We start from the raw sequence: 23,511 nt of genomic DNA, 5'->3' as shown, positions 1-23,511 counted from the left end.
TTAGGCTCTGGGCAAAGCCTAGTACAGGATTAGACTTGCCCATGTTTTTTAACATTTCACACTGGTTTTCAGGTAAGCCAGCAGACGGCTTGAGCATCTCATTGTGCATGCCCGTCAGCCATCTGTCTGGAGGCTGTTCCATCAAAGTCGTCATGTGTGTTATCTACGGCATAATTTCCTTCCCTCAAGGACATTAACGAAACCATTGGATTTTTATGACAATCAGCTCATCATTAGAAAAACTATTTAATTCCAGGATTTTTATTTAATTAACTTGTTTCCAACTATTGATGGGATTTGAACAGGTCCCCTCCAAAATATACTTAAACACCACACCAATATACAACATCCACTGAAGTTGAGGTGCAAGTATCTGAGCTGCCAAAGTGTTAGATTGAGTGCCAGGGTGTCTTATTCATTGCTGAGTGGTTACACCTTCTCAGCTAACATTTTTTCAATTGTCGAATATCAAAATCCTAACTGGTAATTTGTTTCCAAAAGCTTTTTAGACATTTATCTGTCTAAAAAACCTGTTTTCTAATTATTTTCTGTGATCACAATTATTAAACAGATACTATGTGTCAGGAAAACATTACTTCAGTTCCCAGTTTGAAGGACAGAAGCAAATGAAACTAGATTTGGATTGTGCAAATGAGTTTTATGAAATTTTCCCCCTTTCATGATTAAATAGTGGATTAGTAAAATTGATATTTAATTGATTAAGTTATTTAATTTTCCGGGGAAGTCTGGAATTCCAAGGATAAATGTAATGACATTCCTGGGTAATGCTATAAACTGTTTATTCAATTTCAGAAAGACAGTTAAAATATGTAGGATATTATATTAAGAAGTTTTCATGTTACTAAGTTTTGACATTACGTACTTCATCAGTTTTTATTATTCATGATAGTAATGAAAATCCTCATCTTATTGCTTATATGATTTATGATCTCAATATTATTTCCTGACACTAAAGCTCATATTAATTAAGAATTTTTAAAAATTCAGAGACTGCAGACATGTCCTTTCCATCATATATTGAAATTAGGAGCATTGAAAAGAAATTTCTTTCTCTAGATTGCTGCAACTTTTAACACTATTCAACAAATCAATTATTGTGAGCTAAAACATGAGTGATAAAATATGGAAAATGGGTGATCACAACCTTTAAAATGGACATAATATGATGAATGGTTTTCAATAGTTATACTTTAATATAGAATATAGAGTGCAGATGATTGGAAAAGTATTATTTCTAATTGGGAAAAATTGAAATTCCATATCCATATAACCAAAAACTAAAATATTCATTAAATTCTTCAAGGGAAAAAATGTTAAAATTAATGACTTTTTAATAATGCACTTATTCATTTCTTGTGACCTGGGCATTGCTTAGCAAGGCCATTATTTATTATCCATCCCTAATTGCCCTTGAGAAGTTGGTAGGGAGCCACCATCTTGAATGGTTGCAGTCCATCTGAAGGTATTTCCACAGTTCTGTTTGGGGGCAGGTTCCAAGATTTAGACCCACTGATGATAAATATTTGATTACTTGGAGTTATAGAGTCAAAGAGCAATACAGCATGGATACAGGCCCTTCGGCCCAGCGAGTCCATCCTGACCATGGTGCCCACCCAGCTAGTCCCAATTTCCTGTGTTCGGCCTATATCCCTCTAAGTCCCGCCCCTCCATATACCTATCCAAGTGCTTTTCAAATGATACTATTGTACCTGCCTCAACCACTTCCTCTGGCAGCTTGTTCCATATACTCACCACCATCTGCATGAAAAAGTTGCCCCTCTGGTACCTTTTAAATCTATCCCATTAGTTTTGGACTTCCCTACCCTGGGGAAGAGACTGCTACCATTCACCTTATCTATGGTGCTCATGATTTTATAAAACCTCTGTAAGATCACCCCTCATTCTCCTATGCTCCAAGGAATAGAGACCTAGCCTGGCCAACCTCTCGCTATAGCTTAGGCCCTCGAGTCTTGGCAATGTCCTCTTAAATCTTTTCTGAACTCTTTCCAGTTAACCACATCTTCCCTATAACAGGGTGACCAAAGTGGTGATGCCGCACTACTTCAAGTGCGGCATCACCAACGACTTATACAACTGCAACATAATGTCCCAACTCCTATACTCAATGCCCTGACTGATGAAGGCAGGTATGCTAAATGCCTTTTTCACCACCCTGTCTACCTGTGATGCTACCTTCAATGAACCATTCATAGTATAAGTCCTATGTTGGTATGACTTTCCAAAATGAATCGCCTCACACTTATCTGTACTGAAATCCATTAGCTACTCCTTGGCCCACTTCCCTAACTGATCAAGATCCCCCTGTAATCTACAATAACCTTCTTCACTATCAACAACATCTCCTAATTTCATGTCATCTGCAAACTTACTGATCAGGCCTTGTGCATTCACTGCGCATTCATTATGCATCCAAATCATTTATATAAATAACGAATAACAAGGGTCCCAACACCAGCCCCTGCAGCACACCACTAGTCACTGGCCTCCATTCTGAGAAACAACTGTCAACCACCACCCTCTGCTTCCTACATCCAAGCCAATTTTGAATCTACCTAACTGGTTCTCCCTGGATTCCATGGGACATAACCTTCCAGACCAGCCTACCATGAGGGACCCTATCAAAGGCCTTGCTAAGGTCCAAATAGACAACATCCACTGCCCTTCCCTCATCTACCTTTTTGGTTACCTCTTCAAAAAACTGTAAAAGTCCTTCAGGATTCCCTCTACTAACTTCCCCACTACTGATGTCAAGCTGACCGGTCTGTAGTTCCCTGGCTTGTCCTTGCTACCCTTCTTAAATAATGGAACAACATTAGCCACTTTCCAGTCTTCAGGAACTTCACCAGTGGCTAACAATGAAGCAAGTATCTCTGCAAGGACCTCTGCAAATTCTTCTCTAGCCTCGCACTTGGTCAGGCCCTGGGGATTTATCCACCTTAATGCGCTATAAGGTTGCAAATACATCCTCCCTGGTAATATGATTTTTCTCCAAAACATCTCCACTTGTTTCCTTTATCTCTTGAGCAATTGATTTTCTCCTCAGTAAACGCAGAGGAGAAATATTCATTAAAAATCCCACCTATCGCCTGCAGCTCGAGGCATAGGCGGCCCAGCTGATCTCTAAGGGGACCTACTCTCTCCCAAGCCACTCTTTCACTCTTAATATAGCTGTAGAACCTCTTGGGATTTTCCTTAACCTTACCTGTCAGATCCATCTCATACCCTCTCTTTGCCCACCTGATTTCCCTCTTAAGAATATTCTTAATCTTTTTACGGTCATCAAGGGATTCACTCATCCCTGACCTCCTAAACCCAATGGATGCTTCCTTCTTTTTCTTGACCAGAGCCTCAATATGTCTTGTCAGCCAAGGTTCCCTAAACTTGCCAGGTTTATCCCTCACCCTAATAGGAACATGCTGCCCCTGGACTCTTGATATCACACTCTTAAAAGCCTCCCACGCCATTCATTCCTTTTCCTTCAAACAGGCTCTCCCAATCAACCTCTGCTAAATCCTGCCCAATTCCCCCAGAATTAGCCCTGCTCCAGTTTAGGACTCTGTGTGGACCTGTCCTATCCTTTTCCATCACTATCTTAAAACTAATAGAATTATGGTCACTAGAGCCAAAGTGCTCCCTCACTGCTGCTTCAGTTACCTGCCCTGCCTCGTTCCCTAAGATAAGGTCCAGTATTGAACCCTCCCAAGTAGGCCTCTCTATATATTGATTCAGGAAACCTTCCTGGACACATTTCACAAATTCTACCCTGTCCAGGCCTTTAACACTCTGGGTGGCCTAATCAATACCTAATACAACCCTGTTATTCTTACAATTATGAGCAATTTCTCTCCAAACCTGCTTCTCAAGTTCCCATTGACTCTAGGAGGTTCTATAATACAGCCCCATTAGAGTGACCATCCCCTTCTTGTTTCTGAGTTCTACCCATGGAGCCTCACTGGATGAAAAGCACAATGATGCTGGAGGAACTCAGCAAGCCAGGCAGCATCCGTGGAGAAAAGCAGACAGTCAACATTTTGGGTCAGGACCCTTCTTCAGGACTGAAGATAGGAAAAGGGGAAGCCCAATATATAGGAGGGAAAAGCAGAGCAGTGATAGGTGGACAAAAGACAGGAGGCAAGGTGGGCACAAAGCAGTGATAGGTAGATGCAGGTAAGAGATAGTGATAGGAAGGTGCGGGGGAGGAAGGGAGAGCAGATCCACCAGGGGATGGGTCAAAGGTAAGGAGAGAGAGGAAAAAAAAGGGTAGAAAAAAAGGCTAGGAAAGGGAAGAAGAGAAGAGGCATGGTGGTGGTGGGGGGGGGGGAGCTCATGGGGAATGGGGGGTGAGTCATCCTCACCCCTCTGCTTTTCCCTCCTATATATTGGGCTTCTCCTTTTCCTTACTTCAGTCATGCTTCTTTGAAGTGGTATTCAACGTGAAAGAATAACAATTAATTAGCTCAGGGAGGGCACTATCATCAGGAGGCTCTTTGTTCATATATAACCTGAGACCATATGAAGATCTCCAGGGCCATTCCCTCCCATCTATAGATCATCGAGCCACCATAGTACTTGAAACACACACAAAATGCTGGAGGAATTCAGCGGGTAAGGTAGCATCTATGGAGGGAACTTAACAGTTGATGTTTTGGGCCAAGGCCCTTCATCAGAACTTAGTCTCGGTCCGAAATATCGACTCTTCATTTCCCTCCATAGGTACTGCCTGACCTGCTGAGCTCCTCCAGCATTCTGTGTGTTGCTCCAGATTTCCAGCAACTGCAGAATCTCGTGTGTCACCATGGTAGTTGGGTCTGCTAGTCAGGCAGCTCGTACACAAGGTTGGTGATGGAGGATCCTGGAACGTTATCCGTAAGGTTCTGTGAACATAGAACCATAGTGACGTACTGTACAGAAACAGGCTTTTCTGCCCAACTCGCACATGCCAACCGTGCCAAACTGAGCAAGTCCCCTTTTTCTTTGTTTGGCCCATATGCCTCGAAACATTTCCCATACATGTACTTGCCCATATGTCTTTTAAATGTCGTAATTGTACTCGCCTCTACCACTTCATCTGGCAGTTTGTTCCATATACACAGCACCCTCTGTGTGAAAAGATGCCCCTCAGGTTCCTTTTAAATCTTTCCCCTCTCACTTTAAACCTACACCCTCTCATTTTGGACTCTTTTACCGTGGGAAAAAGACTGTGGCTTTTCACCTTATCTATGCCCCTTGTGACTTTATAAATCTCTATAACCCCTCAGCCTCTTAAGCACCAGGGGAAAATAGTCCTAGCCTATCTAATCCTAGCCTATCCCAGCCACTCCTTATAACTCAAACCCTTCAGTTCCTGTAACATCTTTGTTAATCTTTCTTGTACCCTTTCCAGTTTAATGACATCCTTACTATGGCAGGACAATCAGAAGTGTATGCAGTTCTCCAAATGTGGCCTTACCAATGTCTTCCACAGCTATACCATGACACCCCAACTCCTGTACTCATTATGCTGACTGATGAAAGCAAGCATGCCAAACACCTTCACCAACCTACCTGCGTTAACTGTATCAGACGGTTCACTGATTAGTTTGCGGGACACCTGTCCCAGTTTTGACATGTCCCAAGGAGGGCTTCTAGGGTTGAGTGGGCAGCATGTACCTTTTTATATCTGGTTCCAAGGCCAATACCAGGTAGTCCATCTGAGTAGTTTAGTTGGCTTTTTCAGAGGACTGGTAAGGTCCATCATATTCCTATTTTTTGAAGTCACCCATAAGCTCTCCTGGGTAAGGACAGCAGATTCATTTCCCTTAAAAGATTTCAAAAGCAACTGGGTATTTAAAAGAGTTTGGTATTTCGTGGCATGACTAATGCTATGAATATTTTATTTCAGACTTATTTAACTGAACACTAATCCTCCAGCTGCTATGGTAAGATTTCAATTTCATGTCAGGATCATTAGTCCAGACCTATGGATTACTAATCCTACAATTTAACAATATGCTCCTATTCCAAGCTAACAGTTTACCATGCAGAAACAACATCTACTGCCATTTCATACAGTATCAACTTGCTTTTGCAGAACAACATAACTTTGTGAAACAATCCACAGGACTTTTTAGGAATCAAAAAAAATGTGAATGCCTGACAGAGTGGAAGAGATTGGCCAAATCACTCCATGCTGCAAGTTTCATGATTCTCTGGAATTACATTTACCTAATAGAAAATTACAGTTACCTATATTTTATTACAATGGCATGGCAGGTACCACTCTCATTTTTACTGACATTTAGATAATGGTTTGAATAGATGGCCTTCCTCACATTCTACATTTGTAAGCATTGGCATTTATTACAACTTGGTCCTCAAGGCAATGGATCTGCCAAGAGTTGTTCACTGCAGTAATGCAAGGAAGTGGATTGAGCATCACGTGCCTGAACAGTTTGGTTGCTAAGATATGCAGCCAGGACTGATGGCTTTCATATTAGCAGCAATGTAACTACAATTACTTAAAAGCACACTTTTTAATTTCTGAAGCTGTATTCAACCAATTTGACATCTCTTAGAGACACAAGAGACTGCAAATGCTGGAATCTGGAGCAATGAACAATCTGCTGGAGGAACTCAGTGGGTCTTGACTCATCTCTTGCAGTTTTCCATAATCAAGAAGAATCCTGCACAAGGGAACATTATAGCTACCTGGGTTGTAATCAATGGAAACCAAAAACATTTTATTACCAAACAAAATCCCTAAATTTACCTAACACATCAGAATATCTTTTTTCAAGATGATTTGGACCATAAATACCACCACTACAAGCATATCCTGCCCAGGAACAAACAATTCTTCCTATCCATTCTTATCCATTCAGAAGGTAGCTGAAAGGAAAGGCTTTAAATCAGAAACCTGAATCAAATATATAAATCAATCTACAAGACAAATCCATCCATCTTTGTAAATATAAAATTAATTTGTCTCAATTAATGAATATGCATTTGCTTCTTGATTAAAAAGGCATCAACTAAATAAAATGTAAGCAACCTTTTCTCAAGAACTTATACAATTTCATACTATAATAAATATGAGGAGCTTTGTTGGTACAATAAAGGCTAATTCCAGCAATCATCTTCATTTTGAATGAAACAGCAATATATTTAAAATAAAATTTAGTGACAATCAGGGTAGTGAGTTAGTATTAATAGTGAGAACCATTTTAGGGCAATACTGACCTCAAGAGCTCTCAGCTCCAGATATGTACAAACGACTGCATTCAATGCAACCAAAGAGGAAAAAAGGGCACAGGTCGGGCTGAGACCACAGCTACAAATAATGTTAAATCATCTATCTGATGTCTCTAAATTGCTTTTTTTTGTGCCCCTACTTTAATTATCTCTTGAATTTTTGGACATGATCAATAGCCACCAGACAGCACATTCTAGAGCATCCATGTAAAAAGCTGAAACTTAACACACTCTGTTCTAGTTTCTCTCCTGTGCTTGAGCCTGTGCTCCTTGTGAGAAATAACCTGAGCATAATTCCTAGATGGAGTAACGAGATTTAGAAAAAACATAGTATAAATAATACAAGAGGATTTTTGAAAGCTAATAAAATGTATATAATGCTTTTTGTTTAAAAAATTTCAAAGGTAAAAGCTGGGCTTTGACAGTCAGGAACAATAAATATTAACACCCAGCCCTTGCATTATAAAGATGTTGGCCAGCATCCTGAATGTTATTGTTTTCACAATATTTAAAACTGAGTCACTTCAGCTACAGCAAAAAGCAAAAGTGATTAACTATTAAGCATTTTAAAAATAAGTTAGAGAGGAAATTGGGTGGTGCTGAGAAGTAGGTGGAGTGAACACAATGCATGATTAACCCATTCTTGTTTTACACAGTTCATGACGCATACAAAATTCATATTACATCCTCATTAATTTAATTGCAGTGACCAACTAGTGGTAACTAGGTTGCTGCTAGCCATCGCATAAAACCATAGGGCGTAATTTTATGATCATACAACACCAGCTGAAGCTAACCAATGATGATGTCTGCGCCTCTTAAAGATGAGACGCTTGGTGGCCACAACTGCTGATGGGGGTTATGTTACAGATGCTTGTATTTGTTTAAGATGTGATTGAACAAATGCAAGAATGGACAGTCTGATTTTCTAACTTTGCTTTGGGGACCTTGGCAGGCAGAAAGGAAGAGAAAGGACCTTTACTTCAGGGAGACCAGGAAGCTCTTTAGGCATGTAATGAAGTGACGATGGAAGAGCCAGCAGTGAGGTAAATATCAAGGGAAGTCTGAAGAACTTGAATGGAGTACTAGAAGAAACATGACAGCCTGACACATGTGGAAAGGAACAACCACCGAAGTATCTGGGTTTGCCCAAACTTTAGATGTTAGTGTACAATCGTAATTTCTGCCATGCTACTTCAGAAACTGTAGTCATCTCTTCAAGAACCAAACAACACTTCCCTAAAACCAAGTCACAAGCTGTTTCACAATAAAAATGCGTAACTGATGATCACTTAGAATAGCCCTGGTTGGGGGGTGGGGTCTGGTGATAAGAGGGCTTCTCACAAACCAATTAGGCTGGTGGTAAATTAGGATTCCATGCTTACTCCATGATCTGTCTGCTTTGTATATTCCTGCCACAAAAACACTACTGACCTTCCCAGTATGGAAAAGTTTGAGACTAGCTAGAAATATGTGTCCCAGCCCTGGAGTGTCCAATGAGTGGGAGCTGTGGGGCGCAATTTCATGACCTACATATTTTTTACAAGTGGCTTGTCTAACTCATCACTGCAAAACATTGCAGGTATTTTAGCTGGGAGCAAGTTATGAGATACAGTAATGGAATGGATCTAATGGGATGTAACATACTTTCGGTAGACCATCTAGGAACTAATTAAGATTTCCAATTGCTTGGAATTGAAGTGAGATTCAGGAAGACTGCTGAGGTAGAATCTGGGGCACAGACACTAATGAGGTTTTCAATGCACTGTGCATAAATTGGACATTTTTCCCCACAATACTATCCTTCAAGCCAGTAAACTTGCAGATGTAGTGGAAGCATGTAAAATCTAATTAATGCTCTTTTGCCTGCTGCATGTTGAAGCTGAATATATTCATCTTCTCCTTTGTTACTGAGCTTTTATTAAAGGGTGATGCTTTTTTTGAAGGGTTATTATTCAATCATCCACCAATCAAATGTTTGTTGTGCATTTCACACGACCATCAATTTCTGTTATATACAAAATAATGAGGATTTAGCAAGTGTTATTAAACAATCTTTAACCTGAATTCTTTCTTTACCTGGAGCAATAAGGTTGGAAAATTAAGTGGAATCACTCACTTTAACTACTAATCTAGAGTCAATGTATGGAGAATGAAATGATCTTTTGAGTACTGCAACAAATCAAGCTTCCGCAGACGGGTAAAAAATATTTTTCTCCTCTCCAAATCTGGAAGCTGTTCAAAGAGGGTTGTGAACAGAATGAAACTTCAATGAATGAACTCTTTACTCTTAATATAATTATAAATATCGTCTATGAGAGGAAACAGTTCAGTGTCCTATCCCTTTGCAAACATTCAAAACTGTCATAATAGAACCAATAATAGAATCAATAATAGAATAAATAGAACCGATAACATGAGGGGGCATAATTTTAAGGTGATTGGCGGAAGGTGTAAGGGGGATGTCAGAGGTAAGTTTTTTACACAGAGAGTGGTGGGTGCGTGGAATGCACTGCCGGCAGAGGCTGTGGGGGCAGATACATTAGGGACATTTAAGAGACTCTTATATAGGCACATTAATGATAGAGAAATGGAGGGCTATGTGGGAGGGAAGGGTTAGATAGATATTAGAGCAGGATAAAATGTCAGCACAACATCGTGGCTGAAGGGCCTGTACTGTGCTGTAATGTTCTATGTAATAATATATTTCAACGATTAGACTTAATGATGATCAATGAAAATGTTAGATGATATAATGCTCAAATACTGATATAACTTATCAGGTGTGGAGCACAGGTCAAATGTGGCTTGTTGCACTAGGAAACAGCACAACCCAGTATGTTACATATAACTAGTTAAATATGTTGTTTTATCCTTTTATTCTTTCATGGCCTTTTACTTTATACAGCTACTACTTTAAGAGAAATCATACAAGATTACTTTTAAAACATCTTGGCATAATAGACTATTTAAGTTAAAGATCTGCAGCACTCTGTGAAAGTTCCACATATAGTTTGCTAATCTCACTGATGTATTTTTGACTCATAGGTATTACCTCGAGTTAAAAAAACAGCATACCTTGTTTTTTAAGCTTTGATCTGCATTTGGATGAATCTGTGCCTTAGGTGTGAAGATCCCACGGAACATTACCTGGATCTGTTTGATTTAAACAATCCAATAAAATCTGTAGTAGGAGGATGTTGCTCTTTAAATTTAAAACTTTGGTTAGACCGCATTTGGAGTATTGTGTGCAATTCTGGTCGCCCCATTACAGGAAGGACGTGAAGGCTTTGGAGAGAGTGCAGAAGAGGTTCATTCAAGAGGATGCTGCCCGGATTAAAGAGTATTAGCTACAAAGAGAGGTTGGACAAACTTGAAGTATTTTCTCTGGAGCATTGGAGGCCGTGGAGAGACTTGATTGAAGTTTATAAGGTTATGAGAGGCACAGATAGATAGTCAGTCTTTCTTCCAGGGTAAAAATGCCATATACTAGAGGACATAGCTTTAAGGTGAGAGGGGGAAAGTTTAAAGGAGATATGCAGGGCAAGTTTTTTTTTAGAAGACAATGGTAGGTGCCTGGAAGCTGCTGCCAGGGGTGGTGTTGGAAGCAGAGACGATACTGTTTAAGAGGCATTTTGACAGGCACATGAACATGCAGGGAATGGAATGATATGGATCACGTACAGGCAGATGGGTTTGGTTTAATTTGGCATCGTGGTCGGCGCAGGCATTGTGGGCTGAAGGGCCTGTTCCTGTGCAGTACCGTTCGATGCGCAGTATTCTAAGTTCTTTTCATTAATTCCTCCAATCCAGAGTTTATTTCACTGAATTTACTTTTAAGGTTATTCCATGAGTGCAATTATGTGGATCTCTATCATGGAAACTGTATGTAAAGCTTATTTTGTGATGAGCCTCTGACAGACCAATGTACTGCATTTGTAAAATCTCAGTACATTGGTCTGTCAGAGGCTCATCAGAGGAATCAAATATGTACTGAATCAATTTCATTTGAGTTACAAATAATGCCAAGAACTCCCTTTGGCATATCCTGAAATTGATCAGCATTGGCTTTGGCTCCATCTTCTTCAGCTAGTCCACAAGATATCCCAGTTTGGCTGTAGGAGCACTTTGATCCACTGGGCAAGAATGACCATTTGAGAATGGTGTACAGGAAGAATCTAAACATTGGGGCAGATGTAATATAAATGTAGCAACATTGCTGTTCTTTTCAAGTCAAAAAAATAGGCTAGGAATTTCCTATTGTAAAGTACTGTAGTTTGGAATATTCTGAGTATATTAGCAATGAGGGCTTGGGTTCCAATTACGTTTCACAGATTTTGTGTTTTTCCACCTCTAGCCATCTTCTTCACACGTCATGGACCAGTGTATAATTGGGGGAGAGGGTGGGAGGTGGCTGTTGAGAATATGGAATCCTTTGTTTTTCCTCAGTCTTGTAGTTGGGCTACAAGACTGGGAAAAACAAAGGATTGTGAACTCACTGTAGCTCAGTTCATTATAACCTATTTCCATACCATTTCTTCTAAAATGTCATCAAAATATCCTGAAATGTAGCAATAAACAATCTGTTAGAGAAACTTAGTGGTTCAAGCAGAATCTGTGGGGGTAGATCAAGACCTTGCATCAGGACCAAGGGTCGAGAGGGAAGGTAGCCAGTATAAAGAGAGGGGGAGTATTGAGACAGGGGCCAGTGGGTGATTGGTGGACCAAGGAGAGATGAAGAATGACAGGCAGATCAAGCCAGATAGGGGAAGGGTGGAGTTGGGAGACAGAGGCAGGTGGGTGATAGATGGAGGCAGGTGGGGGGGAGGGGAGACAGCTTCTAGAGGGTGATAACCAGGAACACAAAGACTACAAGTGGAATCTGATAAGTAAGGAAGGTGACAATGGGAGCCATTAGGTGAGAGGTGACAGGCAAGGGAGGGAGGAGCCAGTGGGTGAAATCGGTGCGTAGTAGGTAGATGGAACCAAGAGGGGGAAGGAGAGAGAAATTGAGGTCTGTAAGGGCATATGGGGAAGAGGGCAAAAATGGGAGGACTGGAGGATTATCAGAAGGGGAGGGGGGTGAGGGCATACTAGATGTGAGGGTTACCTGAAACTGGAAAATTCAATGTTTGTACCATTGGGTTGTAGACTACTCAGGCAGAATGTAGGGTGTTGTTCCTTTAGTTTGCATTGGGCATCATCATGGCAGTGGAGAAGATCGAGGATGGACAGGTCGGTGTGAGAATGGGAAGGGGAGCTGAAATAGCATGCAACTGGGAGCTCAGGATGGCCATTGCAAACCCAGCACAGGTATTCTGCGAATTGGTCGCCTCGTCTGTGCTCGATTTTGCTGACCTAGAGGAGGCCACATTGGGAGAACCAATTGCAGTAGATGAGGTTGGAGGAGGTGCATGTGAACCTTAGCCTCACCTCGAAGGGCTGTTTAAGTCCCAGGATGGTGATGAGGGATGAGGTGTATGGACAAATGTTGCACCTCCTGCAGCTGCAGGGGAAAATGTTAGGGGTCAGGGAGGGATGGATGGGAGGGATGAGTGGATCAGGGAGTCATGGAAAGAGTGGTTCCTGCGGAAGGCAGAAAGGGGTGGGGAGGAGAGGATGTGGCTCGTGGTGGAATCTCGTTGCAGCTGGCAGAAATGGCAAAAGGTGATGTGCTAGATCCGGAGGCTAGAGGGGTGAAAGGTGAGGACTAGAGGAACTCTATCTCTGGAATTATCCCGAAAAGTAATCTGAAAATTGAAATTCGTTTATGATTAGCATAATAAAAGTGAAAATGTTATATTCCAATATATTTATCCCTATGTCATTACATATTCAATTTTAACTCTCCTGGTACTTTATCTGGAACTTACGGATCTCAGATATTTCAAGACAAAATAAAGATTAACCCTCTTAAAAGAAAAAGAAGTCCACAATGCAATGAGAATTTTTTTTTCCATCACTTGTCTGACTGTAAAACACGAGTCCTGAAATTCTGTTGATTGATATGGAATAAATCTTTCCTGGGAAAACAAACAATCTGCTGGAGGAACTCAGCCGGTCAAAGCAGCATCTATGGGATGAAAGGAATTGTCAATGTTTCTGATTGAAACCGTACATCAGGGCTTCCTTGGGCGATAGCTGGCGGTTTACTTGGAGGAGAAAGGGGATGTCAGCCTTATGCCCCTTGCAAATGATGAGCTTAGGTTAAGATGAGATCATCTGTCCTAAGTTCTGTAATTATTCCCTTAGGAATCATTCATCTGACTGAAAAGCGAGTAACTCAAAGCAGCAGTCTGCTGCCGGAGTCTCAAAGTTAGATTTTTGTTTCATTCTGTGGTTAAAAAGTGGTGTTAATTTTGCTTTTTCTTTCTTGGAGTTAGATGTTCCACTTGAAACTGATTCCTGACTGAGAACCTTTGCTAAAATGGAAATTAACGGAACTCATTGCAATTCCAATCTTTTAAGATCTAGAAGTTGGAAGAGGAATAATGAGGGAATTGATGGCCCAGTTCATACAGCAGTATGACTGGGTGCCCAGAACAGAGACTGGTATGTAATCCTCAGGCTATTTAACAGAACACCTTTCCTGAATATTTCATTATAGTACAGCACAGAGAGGTTGTCTAGTCCAAAGGATGCAGTGTTGTTACATTCTTCAATACTCAATATCCAGTGTGGCGGTTTTACAAATGAACACCCAAGTTAAAACAAATTTTGAATTCTGGTCATTTTATTTGATTCTGTGGCATGCACACGCGTAAAGCCTGTTCAAGTTCTTCTGTCATTCAGTTTAGTCCCACTTGACAGGTGGAATAAAGGTATGAGCTTTACTCGATAATCACATGCCTGTGAGGCCTGGACAATGTGTTGAGTGGGAGTACAGATGTTAGAAAGATGCTGCAGCTGTAAGATTTAACACTGGACTGCGCTGAAACCAGAACCAGCAGCTTTTTCATAGCTGGTTTAGTTGCGTGTTTGTTCTATTTTCAGTGGGGAGGGAAGGAGATTTAATATTATATTAAACTGCTTCTATTATAGTTAGCTTGTGTCACATGTGGTTGTTCCATCGTTTCTGCTGGACAGAAACCTGGCTTTCTTTTAGAATGCCTAAAACAATTAAGTTACGGTAACTTGCCATTGTATCACATCTCAAACATTGGAAAACAACCAAAGTTGTTTCAAAGAGGCACATAAGTAGAAAATTGTGTTTCAAAACAAAGAGGTGACCAAGAGCCTCATAGTATGGATGGTTTTAATGGAGGAGAAGTGAACAGAGAGATTTAGGGAATTTCAGAACATACAGTATTGACCCAAGCCATTGAAGAGGTCACCCGTAGAGATGGCAGGGACTCTTGGTTCTTGAGTCTCCTACTTGGGAGAGTTTGGTAGCACACTGAGTGGAAAGCAGGGAAATGCATTTGTGGTGCAACCTTTGAAGGGGGAGAACACTTTGTTTGAAGAAGTAGCATAACATTCATATCTGAACTAGCGGCTTCTTTTGTCAGCAACTACGTGGACCTCAGATCTCACAAGGTGCTCTCTGCTGGAGTATGGGCTCAGACTATTTCTCACTAGAGTTCAAACTTCGGAGCAGAGTTAAGAATGTTATCAACAGATCCAACCTGATATGCTCAAAGTAGTGACCATCTCAGTCAAATGCTTCTGGTTCACAAGCTTAATCAACTAAAAAAATCAGTAAGTGAATTAAGCAAGAATTAATGATATTCCAGCTAGAGTAATATTCAAGCAGTTCATTTTCAGGAAGAGGATAATGTACAACAATGAACTTTTGGCCCAGTAGTCAAATGTGACTTATTCTGTTAGGAAGTGAGAGTACATTTTATGTTTTCATTAATACTATCAAATATTACACATTGTCTTACAAGCTGAAATTCCATGGGAAGTTGTATAGTTAAAAATAACCAATAGGAAGACAGGTCATTACTGAATAAGGAAAAACAACGGCTTTCTCAATCATATGCGACAAGTTAGATCTCTCTACCAAAAGTGTTTAGAACATCTTCAGGGCAGGATGGGAAGAAGGAGAATGTTAAAAATATTTCTTTTAAGATAGCTGAGTTCACATCTATATAAAAAAAGAAAAAGATCTTGGATTTATACCACACCTTTTGTAGGGTCAGGACATCCCAAAGTACTTCACAACCAATGGAAACACTTTTTCAAGTATTAATGAAAATATGGTTGTAGCTAATTTGCACACATCTAGTTTTCACAAAAATGACCAGATAATCTATTTTAGTGATGCTGGTTGAGGAACAATGTTGGCCTGTACTTTTTAAAATGGTACTCTTAATTTTTCAGAGAAAGCAGACAGGTTCTTAGTTTAACTGGAACAAGACAGCCTTCTGCTATGGGCTTTCAAGTGATGGGCTTAAATGACAACTTCCGGCTTAGAGGCAAAAGAGCGCTAATACTAAATCATGGCGGACACGAGACAGCCATTTGAAATACTTGTTTACTACAACAAATGTTTCAGTGCCTAAATCCAAGTTTTAATAATTTCTTCAGTAATATGTGATATGGATACATTGATTTCCAAGGTACCTGGACCAAAGTCAAAGCATTCACAACAGTATTCAAGCATTACAAGATTGCTTCATCAGAATTGCATTAAAATAAGTCTGGGTTTTGAATTTTTACTCAATATTTTTACTAATTCTAGATGTATTGGTGAGAATCACTAACTGTATCCTTTGTTGTTTTCAGCCTTTGTTGTTTTAAGCAGCCCACAATGCTACAGTTAGAGCTTCCAGATCACTGCAGAGCTGTGCATTTTGGTCTTAAATGGTGAATCACCATTTAATAAATTTCATTTAGCAGCTCTCCCTTCTGCTTGAATCACTGTAAGTCAACATTCTGGAGTTTTGCATTTTTTCGAATTTCCTCAAGTGTGTAGTCCTGGAGAATATTCCCATTTTCAAAAACAGCAACCAGGAGGTCCTAGTAGCATGTAAAAATGATGCATTAAGTATTTATGTGCAGAAGTACTTTCACTACAATGTAATCATAAATTCAACATTATTAAGCCCTTTCTTTGTATAGATCAAAGAATAATCTTGGAATCTTAGAAGCTGAATTTTCTTTAATTGTGATATATGACTTGACTTGTGTAACTCAAGCATTTCTATAATATGTAAATATGCTTGAGAGTTAGTGAACACTTCCTTTTCTTGTTCAATTTCTTGTAGAGGTTGGTGCTGCAAGCCAAATAATACCACATACACAACAAACTGCATAGAATCCATTTACAATTGAAAATGAGAAAGAGAGATTAAAGGGATGAATGAGGTCATCGGGCTTCAGTTAGCATAGGGTACAAGTCCTGAACACAGCAGCACAGAAACTCAATCATGAAAAGATGCTGTCAACTCTTGTAAAATGCACAAATTTCATCTGGCATGGCTTGCACCTGAAATTAATGTGAATGCAGCATCCAGCCCATGTCAATCAGTCCACTTACTGCAAAAGTGCTCAGTCACAAAGTGTAGGTTCGGATCTTGCTGGCATCACCTGAACCTAACTCATGCTGACTGAAGTCATGTCCACACTTCTTAAGGGAAGTGTCCTTTAACCCTGATAACTGCAGGAGGTTATTACACAGATTTAGAAAGTTTGCTGTAGCTATGGCAAATCCAGTTTCTGGAGTGAGTAACTTGATTTTCAGAAGTCACTCGAGATCCTAGTGAAAGAGATGCAAAGGAAGAGACAGGCCTTCTGCGTCCAGGGATTCGGGAAGCCATCCAGATCGGTAATGAAATGATGGTAAAGAACAACTTTCTCTTGTTCCCTCCTATCCACCCATGTACCCTCCCAAACACATCCTGTTTATGACAGCAGTCCTCTGCTCCTTCAACCTTAGCCTCATGCAACTACTCTTTCCAGATTCCAAGTTAACCAATACTATTAATGGTTCTCATTTCTAAAACACTGTTCTCTTAACCTTTAGATCTGCTTCCCTCATGTTCTTCTCAATAAACCAACTCTTGCCCCCACCCCTTGGTTACCACCTACTTTCAACCTTCCTGTGTCTTTGAATGCGTTGTTCTGGCTCTCCCCACCTGAAATTACTGAGAGGCATGTAGTTTGGGGCCACTGAGGCCAGGAGACTGGAATCTGGAGTCTGCAGCAGGAGTTGAAGTGAATATCTGCTCCCCTTCACCTTTAGCCTCCTCTAGTCTCATCTCCGGGAGCTTTCATCCTGTTTCTGTCATGCTAGAGATTCTAAACAGTGAACTGAAACTCCCATTTTCTGGATGACATGGGCAAGCTTCAGCTCACTAGTCAAAAATGAGTTCAGAGGCACAATTCATTTTCATTAATGTTCATTTTCAACTCCTATCCAACAACCATTGCAGACAATCAAAGATCTCTTGAAATAGGGCAGTTGGCATGTGGAGATTGGGGGTGGGGAGGATTTGAGGTGTAGGGGTTCCTTCCGCTATTCACACCATGGATAGTTCCCACACTTTACTTGGGTACATTTACATGGCATAATTTGGCAAGATGAGCATGAAATCAGAGTTGCCCTTTGACTGGTGAAACAGTGTGTATTGCACAAGTCAAGTTGATAGACCCTTCTACAATGTGACCAGATTGTGATCACATCTGTTGGCTTTCTAGCATGTTTTCCTTGTACACTAAATTGCCATCTACAGTTGCTTTGTTTTGGAGCTGACACAACTGTTAGAACTTTGGGCAAAGACCTCCAGTAGGTGTGTTAACCTTTACACCAACACAACCAGATAGGAAAGTTTGAAAATTACTCCTATCATGTAAATCTTGACATTAAATGCTGCACCTGCCTTTTTGTTTCATGAATGCTTTCTCAGATTTGAGCTATTCAGGCAGATGATAAGGTTCATCTAAAACTTGCTGCCAAACTTCCCTTTGGATGAGCTGCATTGCTTTCCCATCACTCTGCTTTATCCTTTCTCTCCACCCCTCACCCCCATGAATAAAGATGCATTTTACAAAAAATGTATGAGACTGAAAACTTTTCAACTGTTCATACCTCCTCTGGATTGCCCTTCCCTTCTTCCACTGTTTCAATGATTCCATCTGAATTTCTCCGCAAGATTAGTTTGCCCCTTCTTGAAACTTTGATAGGATCAGTTACTGGCTCTTTATAGACATTCAGCTAATGATAATGCACACAAGCAAATAAATGTGGAATCAAGATAAAGTGTTGCTGACTGCCACTTTTACAAAGCATATATTTGATTAGTGAATAAGCAAAACATTTAAAAATAAACTGACTCGATTGCAAAAATGGTTCATGAGAATAAAAGCATTATTGCTTACATCGGGAGATAGGAGGGTTGACCTTCTGACCAGCGACTTCTATGGCTGACCAAATCCAGGTCAGACATTATTGTACTACTGGTGCTTATACCCAGCCCTTGTTGCAAGGTGTTCTGATATGGTTCCATCATACTTGTACCCTTTGAGAATGTCACTTCATTTTGAGAAAGAACCATAAGCAGCAGATATTCACTGTTCTAAAGGGATCAGCATTTTTCTTCCTGTTAGGCCAGACCTCTTTCCCTCATGGCACTTCTTTCTTGAAGATCAGGTATTAAGATTGGAGTTCCTGCTTCCCCCACCCCCTCCAACCTCCCCACCTCCTTACTTCCCCCCACCGTCACTGGAATGATTGGGTAATTCCTATGTCAATCAATTTGGTGATCACACTGCTGTAATTTACTGAGATTCGCTTTACTGATATAATTTATTTCTAACTAAACTCCACTTACTCATCTGTGGAGAGAGAGAGAAACAGTTAAATTAAAATCAGTCTCTGAACACATTGATTCTCCAGCAAGTGGACACAAAACTGTTGCTCAAAGAATACACTCAGGTAAAAGGCCCTCCAGTCTATAGTCTTTCTTGCCCTTCAGATTGGAAGAAAAAAGTCATCAACCCAAAAGGATAACTCTATCTCTCACTACAAATGTTGACTAGCCTGCTAAGTAGTTCTAACATTTTCTGTATTTACTTTAGATTTCCAGCATCTGCAATATTTGCATTTGGACAAGAGCATCAGTTGTTCAATTCTATTGAAGATAATAGAATCAAATCTGCAGAGGAGAGTATGACTGCTACTTGAAATTGTCACGTTTCATGCTCACTACCAAAGGTGAATTTTACCTCCCACAATTTTTAAATTTCTTAAACCATAAAAGAAAGTTCATATTTCAGTGCCCATGCTTTGGCCTGCAACTTCTGCTCAGTGGCAAGGCACCAGTCCCCTGTTACTATTTCAAAGTAATCACGAAGACATATTTGATCGTATGAACAGCACAAATATGGCCTTAAAAATAAGACAGTTTTTTTACCCCACTCCGTATTCTCAAAGGTCATTCACCTGACAAGTTTCTTGCATAATCATTCACATTCCTACCAACTCTTCTCCATCTTTTCTGATCATTTGTATCTCAAATCTACAAGATACTTATTATCTTTACCCCTTTTCCATTTTGTTCAACATAACTGCATTTGAAAGAGCAGTTCAGCATGTCTCTGTTGAGCTTTTGCAGGAGTGCACCACCACACCCAAAAGCAATATTTTCTGTGCTCCAGTGTTCATTTTTCAGAGCTATTAGGATCTGAAAAGCAAAAGAAAAGCCAGATTTTATATTTACTTTTTGTCGAACTTCTTCATTTGTGATTCTAATGAACAAGAACACTACAAAACAAAATTCACACACTTCCTCCATGGACCGTAGATTTATTGCATCTCCTTGAAAGAGTCGGATGAAAGATGGTAGCAGTTTAAAGCCCAGACAGTTTGTGGTACTTCCAAAGACTTCTTCCAGAATTCTCAGAACCTGCAGGTAGGACAAAATGTTCTCTGATCATTCTTTGCTGAAGAGTGCCATAAACTGCAGCTTTTTAGACTCCTAATAATCTATATAAAAAGTGCACATCACCTCGGCTAGATCTTAGCCATTCTTTCTCTCAATGTTAATGAAGTTAATCTCTTAGGCAGATCTGTATTATAACCGTGTACAGATTAGACTAGGTGAGAACAACAGGTTTTCTTCCTTCAAGGGCATTAGCAAATCAGCTGGATTTTTACATCAACCCGACAGCTTCATGGTCAATGATTTTAGCTATGGACTTCCTTTATATTAAATTTTAAATCTCGATTTATTAGGGTGGGATTTGAATCCACATTCCCTAGATTATTAGACCATACCCTGGATGTGCTTCAGGAACATTACCATTACACTACCATAGTCAGAAATGAGATTGATCAGTCTAAATTCTGAAACAACATGAGGCTAGAGGATAAAAATCTCCCCCACAAGTATAAATTAATGCTCTCAAGATGGTTTAGTAGTATAGAAGAAAATAGCCCCACGAGTATAGTAAAAGTCTCTTTCTGATGTTGGGTTTGTGATATATTGCTGGACTGAAACAAAGCAAACTTTATTGGCTGATGCCCAAAATGGAAAATGTGCCATTTCCCAGCACTATCCACTTCTCAATAGGCTCAGGCAGGAAACACAGAACACTTACTTAAATCTCTTTTATTAGAGAAGACAAGGAAAAGTAATGAAAGCATTCAGGTAAACAAGGTTGATTATTACAATGAATCCAATCTTGATCAGCATCATTTTTGATTCAGAGCTGCAAACAATTGTCTAACTCAGTAGCAGTATCCTGGGTTTTATGATGTTTGTACAGAAACTATTGAAGTGTTTTGTCAGATGATACATCACTATGTTCAAAAACAAAAGCACAGTGCACAATGATGCAAATGAAACATTATGCAGCTGAGTCACTCATGAACTGGTTTATAAAAATCACCAAGACTGCATGAAAAATAGAACATTCACATAAAAATGCAAGTAGTACAGTACATTAGTTGAAACTCATATGGTCATAGAATCCAATAAGATAAACGATTTTTTTGCTTTAGCAAAAATTGTTTATGTTCCTGATAGACACCAAACTTATGCATGTATCGTCAAATCTTTATGAGAGTTTTGCTTTACACTTTTCCCTGCTATACAACATAATCCTTAATGCCAGATTGCAGAATCAAGACTACGACCTCACGATCTACCTTGTTGTGACCTTGCACCTTATTGCACTGCACTTCCTCTGCAACTGTGACACTTTACTCTACTGTTACTGTTTTTACCTGTACTACATCAATACACTTAGTACTAACTCAATGTAACTGCACTGTGTAATGAGTTGACCTGTATGATCGGTTTATAAGACAAGCTTTTCACTGTACCATGGTACAAGTGACAATAATAAACCAATACCACAAGTGACAATAATAAACCAATACCAATGATACATGGACATTTCTCTGGACATTCAGACAAATTTCGGCTGATGTTCCAGGAGGTACAGCAACTATTTATCGTCAAGCTCTTTTCCTCGCCTTCCATTTTCCCTTTTACCTTACTATGGAGTACACTATAACCACCATAACTAAGTTATACATAGAGTGTCATAAAAATCCATCTCGTTCACTCATATCCTTTAGGAAACAAAATTTCTCAAACTTAGACCTGCTAAGATACCACTCCTGACCAGCTGTCAATTAAGCATCAGCATCAACCTAGCCACTGAATCCAAACATGACTAAATCACTACCCAACCTGGCCAACCCTGGATACCTGCACCTAAATAGGGAGAGTGGGCCTACAAGCTAGTCAATGACCTGACATAATCATACTTCAATTCATACCTTTCAACAAATACCCCAGACTACTCTATCACCTTCTTTGCATATTTTCTGTCCCACCAGAGGTGGTGGGCAATTGTACAATCAGGAAGGAATGGCCCTGGAAGGTCTCAGTATTGACCCAGGACTCCATGAAAGCTCATGGCAACAGAACAAACTGATATTTTCTGCTGATTACCACCTACCCTCATCCAACAAATTAGTACTCCTCCATACTGAAGATCAGACAGAAGAATGAGCACCAGATGCACTCTAAATTGAAGAACTTATTTATCACTGTAAGTGGTTTCATTACAATGCTACTGACGGAGTTAGCCCAGTACTGGAGAACATGGTTGTAAGACCCTGTACTATGAGGGTAAAAGCTTCTTAATCTCATTCTTGCAAATTCACCTGTCTACGATGATTTATAAGAGTTAGCCCTACAGAGTCCTTAAGGATATAAAATCCCATCTTCACACTGAGATCTCCCTCTGTCATCATGTGTAAAATTACCATAGTGCTAAATGGGAATGATTCAGAACATCTTTAGTAACCAAAAGCTGGACCATGTGTATTGCTGGCCACTGACAGCAGAAGAATTATATTCTGAAACAATCTGTGGTCTCGTAGCTCACATTATTCCTCTGTCATGCCAGAAGACCAACCATGGTTCATAAGAGCTAATGGAAGAGTATGCCACAAGCAGCCCCAATGTCTAACTGAAATTGAGGTGTTATAACAAGGGGCAACATACATACGAAACAGCAAAAGCAGGAAACAAAGACAGAACTCTGTTGTACACTAGCCAATGTACTGGGTCAAAGCTCAGTAATCCTATCACACCTAGTTGTGAAAGTGGTGGACAATTTGTGAGAGAAAGTTCCATGAACATCTGCACACAACTGCAATAGACAAGATTGAAGCATTTGTAATTCAGTTATAAGTGACAGGTGGAATATCCATCTTGGTTTCCTTATGAGAATCTCATCATCACAGAAGCCAATTCGATTCATGCCCTCTGTTAATACAATGGCTGGAAAGAGATGAGCTCACTGCTTTAGGTAAGGGCAATGATGAAATACCAAATGCATTGATGGGAATGTGTTCCAGAATTAGTCAGAACTCCTTTCAAGATATTCCAGTACAGCAACAACACCAGCATTTACCCAACAATGCCTTGGGATTACCTTTCCACAAAAAAAAATGGCAAATTCACTCTGCCAATTATCACTCATTAGCATAATCTTAATATTTTCCAGTGATGGAAGAAGTTTCAAGCCTATGTACTCATCAATAACTGCTCATGATGCTCAGTTTGGGGTTTTTCAGGGCACCTAACTCCAGAGCTCATTTCAGCCTTTGTACAAATGAGTTAGGCTGAAGGGCTTGTTTCCATGCTGTATCTCTCTGAGACTCTTTAAACAAAACAACTGATTCCAAGGTGAAATGCAAGTGACTATTCTTGACATGAGGGCAATGTTTAACCAAGTGTGAGATTTAGAAGCTCTAGTGAAAATAAACTCAGC

At 40.0% G+C, this 23,511-nt stretch overlaps 1 protein-coding gene across 1 annotated transcript in view; it reads right to left on the bottom strand.

The window, feature by feature from the left end:
• Positions 1-15,711: 15,711 nt before the first annotated feature.
• nampt2 (nicotinamide phosphoribosyltransferase 2) overlaps positions 15,712-23,511 on the bottom strand; it is a 31,847-nt gene continuing 24,047 nt past the window's right edge. The window contains exons 8-11 of the mRNA XM_052018013.1: positions 20,004-20,123; positions 19,761-19,901; positions 18,308-18,433; positions 15,712-16,236 (exon numbers count right to left, since the gene is read on the bottom strand). Coding sequence (XP_051873973.1) covers positions 16,135-16,236; positions 18,308-18,433; positions 19,761-19,901; positions 20,004-20,123 — 489 coding nt within the window. The 3' untranslated portion in view covers positions 15,712-16,134. The remainder of the gene's footprint in view (positions 16,237-18,307; positions 18,434-19,760; positions 19,902-20,003; positions 20,124-23,511) is intronic.

This window comes from Pristis pectinata, chromosome 6 (assembly GCF_009764475.1).
Source record: "Pristis pectinata isolate sPriPec2 chromosome 6, sPriPec2.1.pri, whole genome shotgun sequence".
Taxonomy (NCBI): domain Eukaryota; kingdom Metazoa; phylum Chordata; class Chondrichthyes; order Rhinopristiformes; family Pristidae; genus Pristis; species Pristis pectinata.
This window is presented reverse-complemented; position numbering and strand designations above follow the sequence as displayed.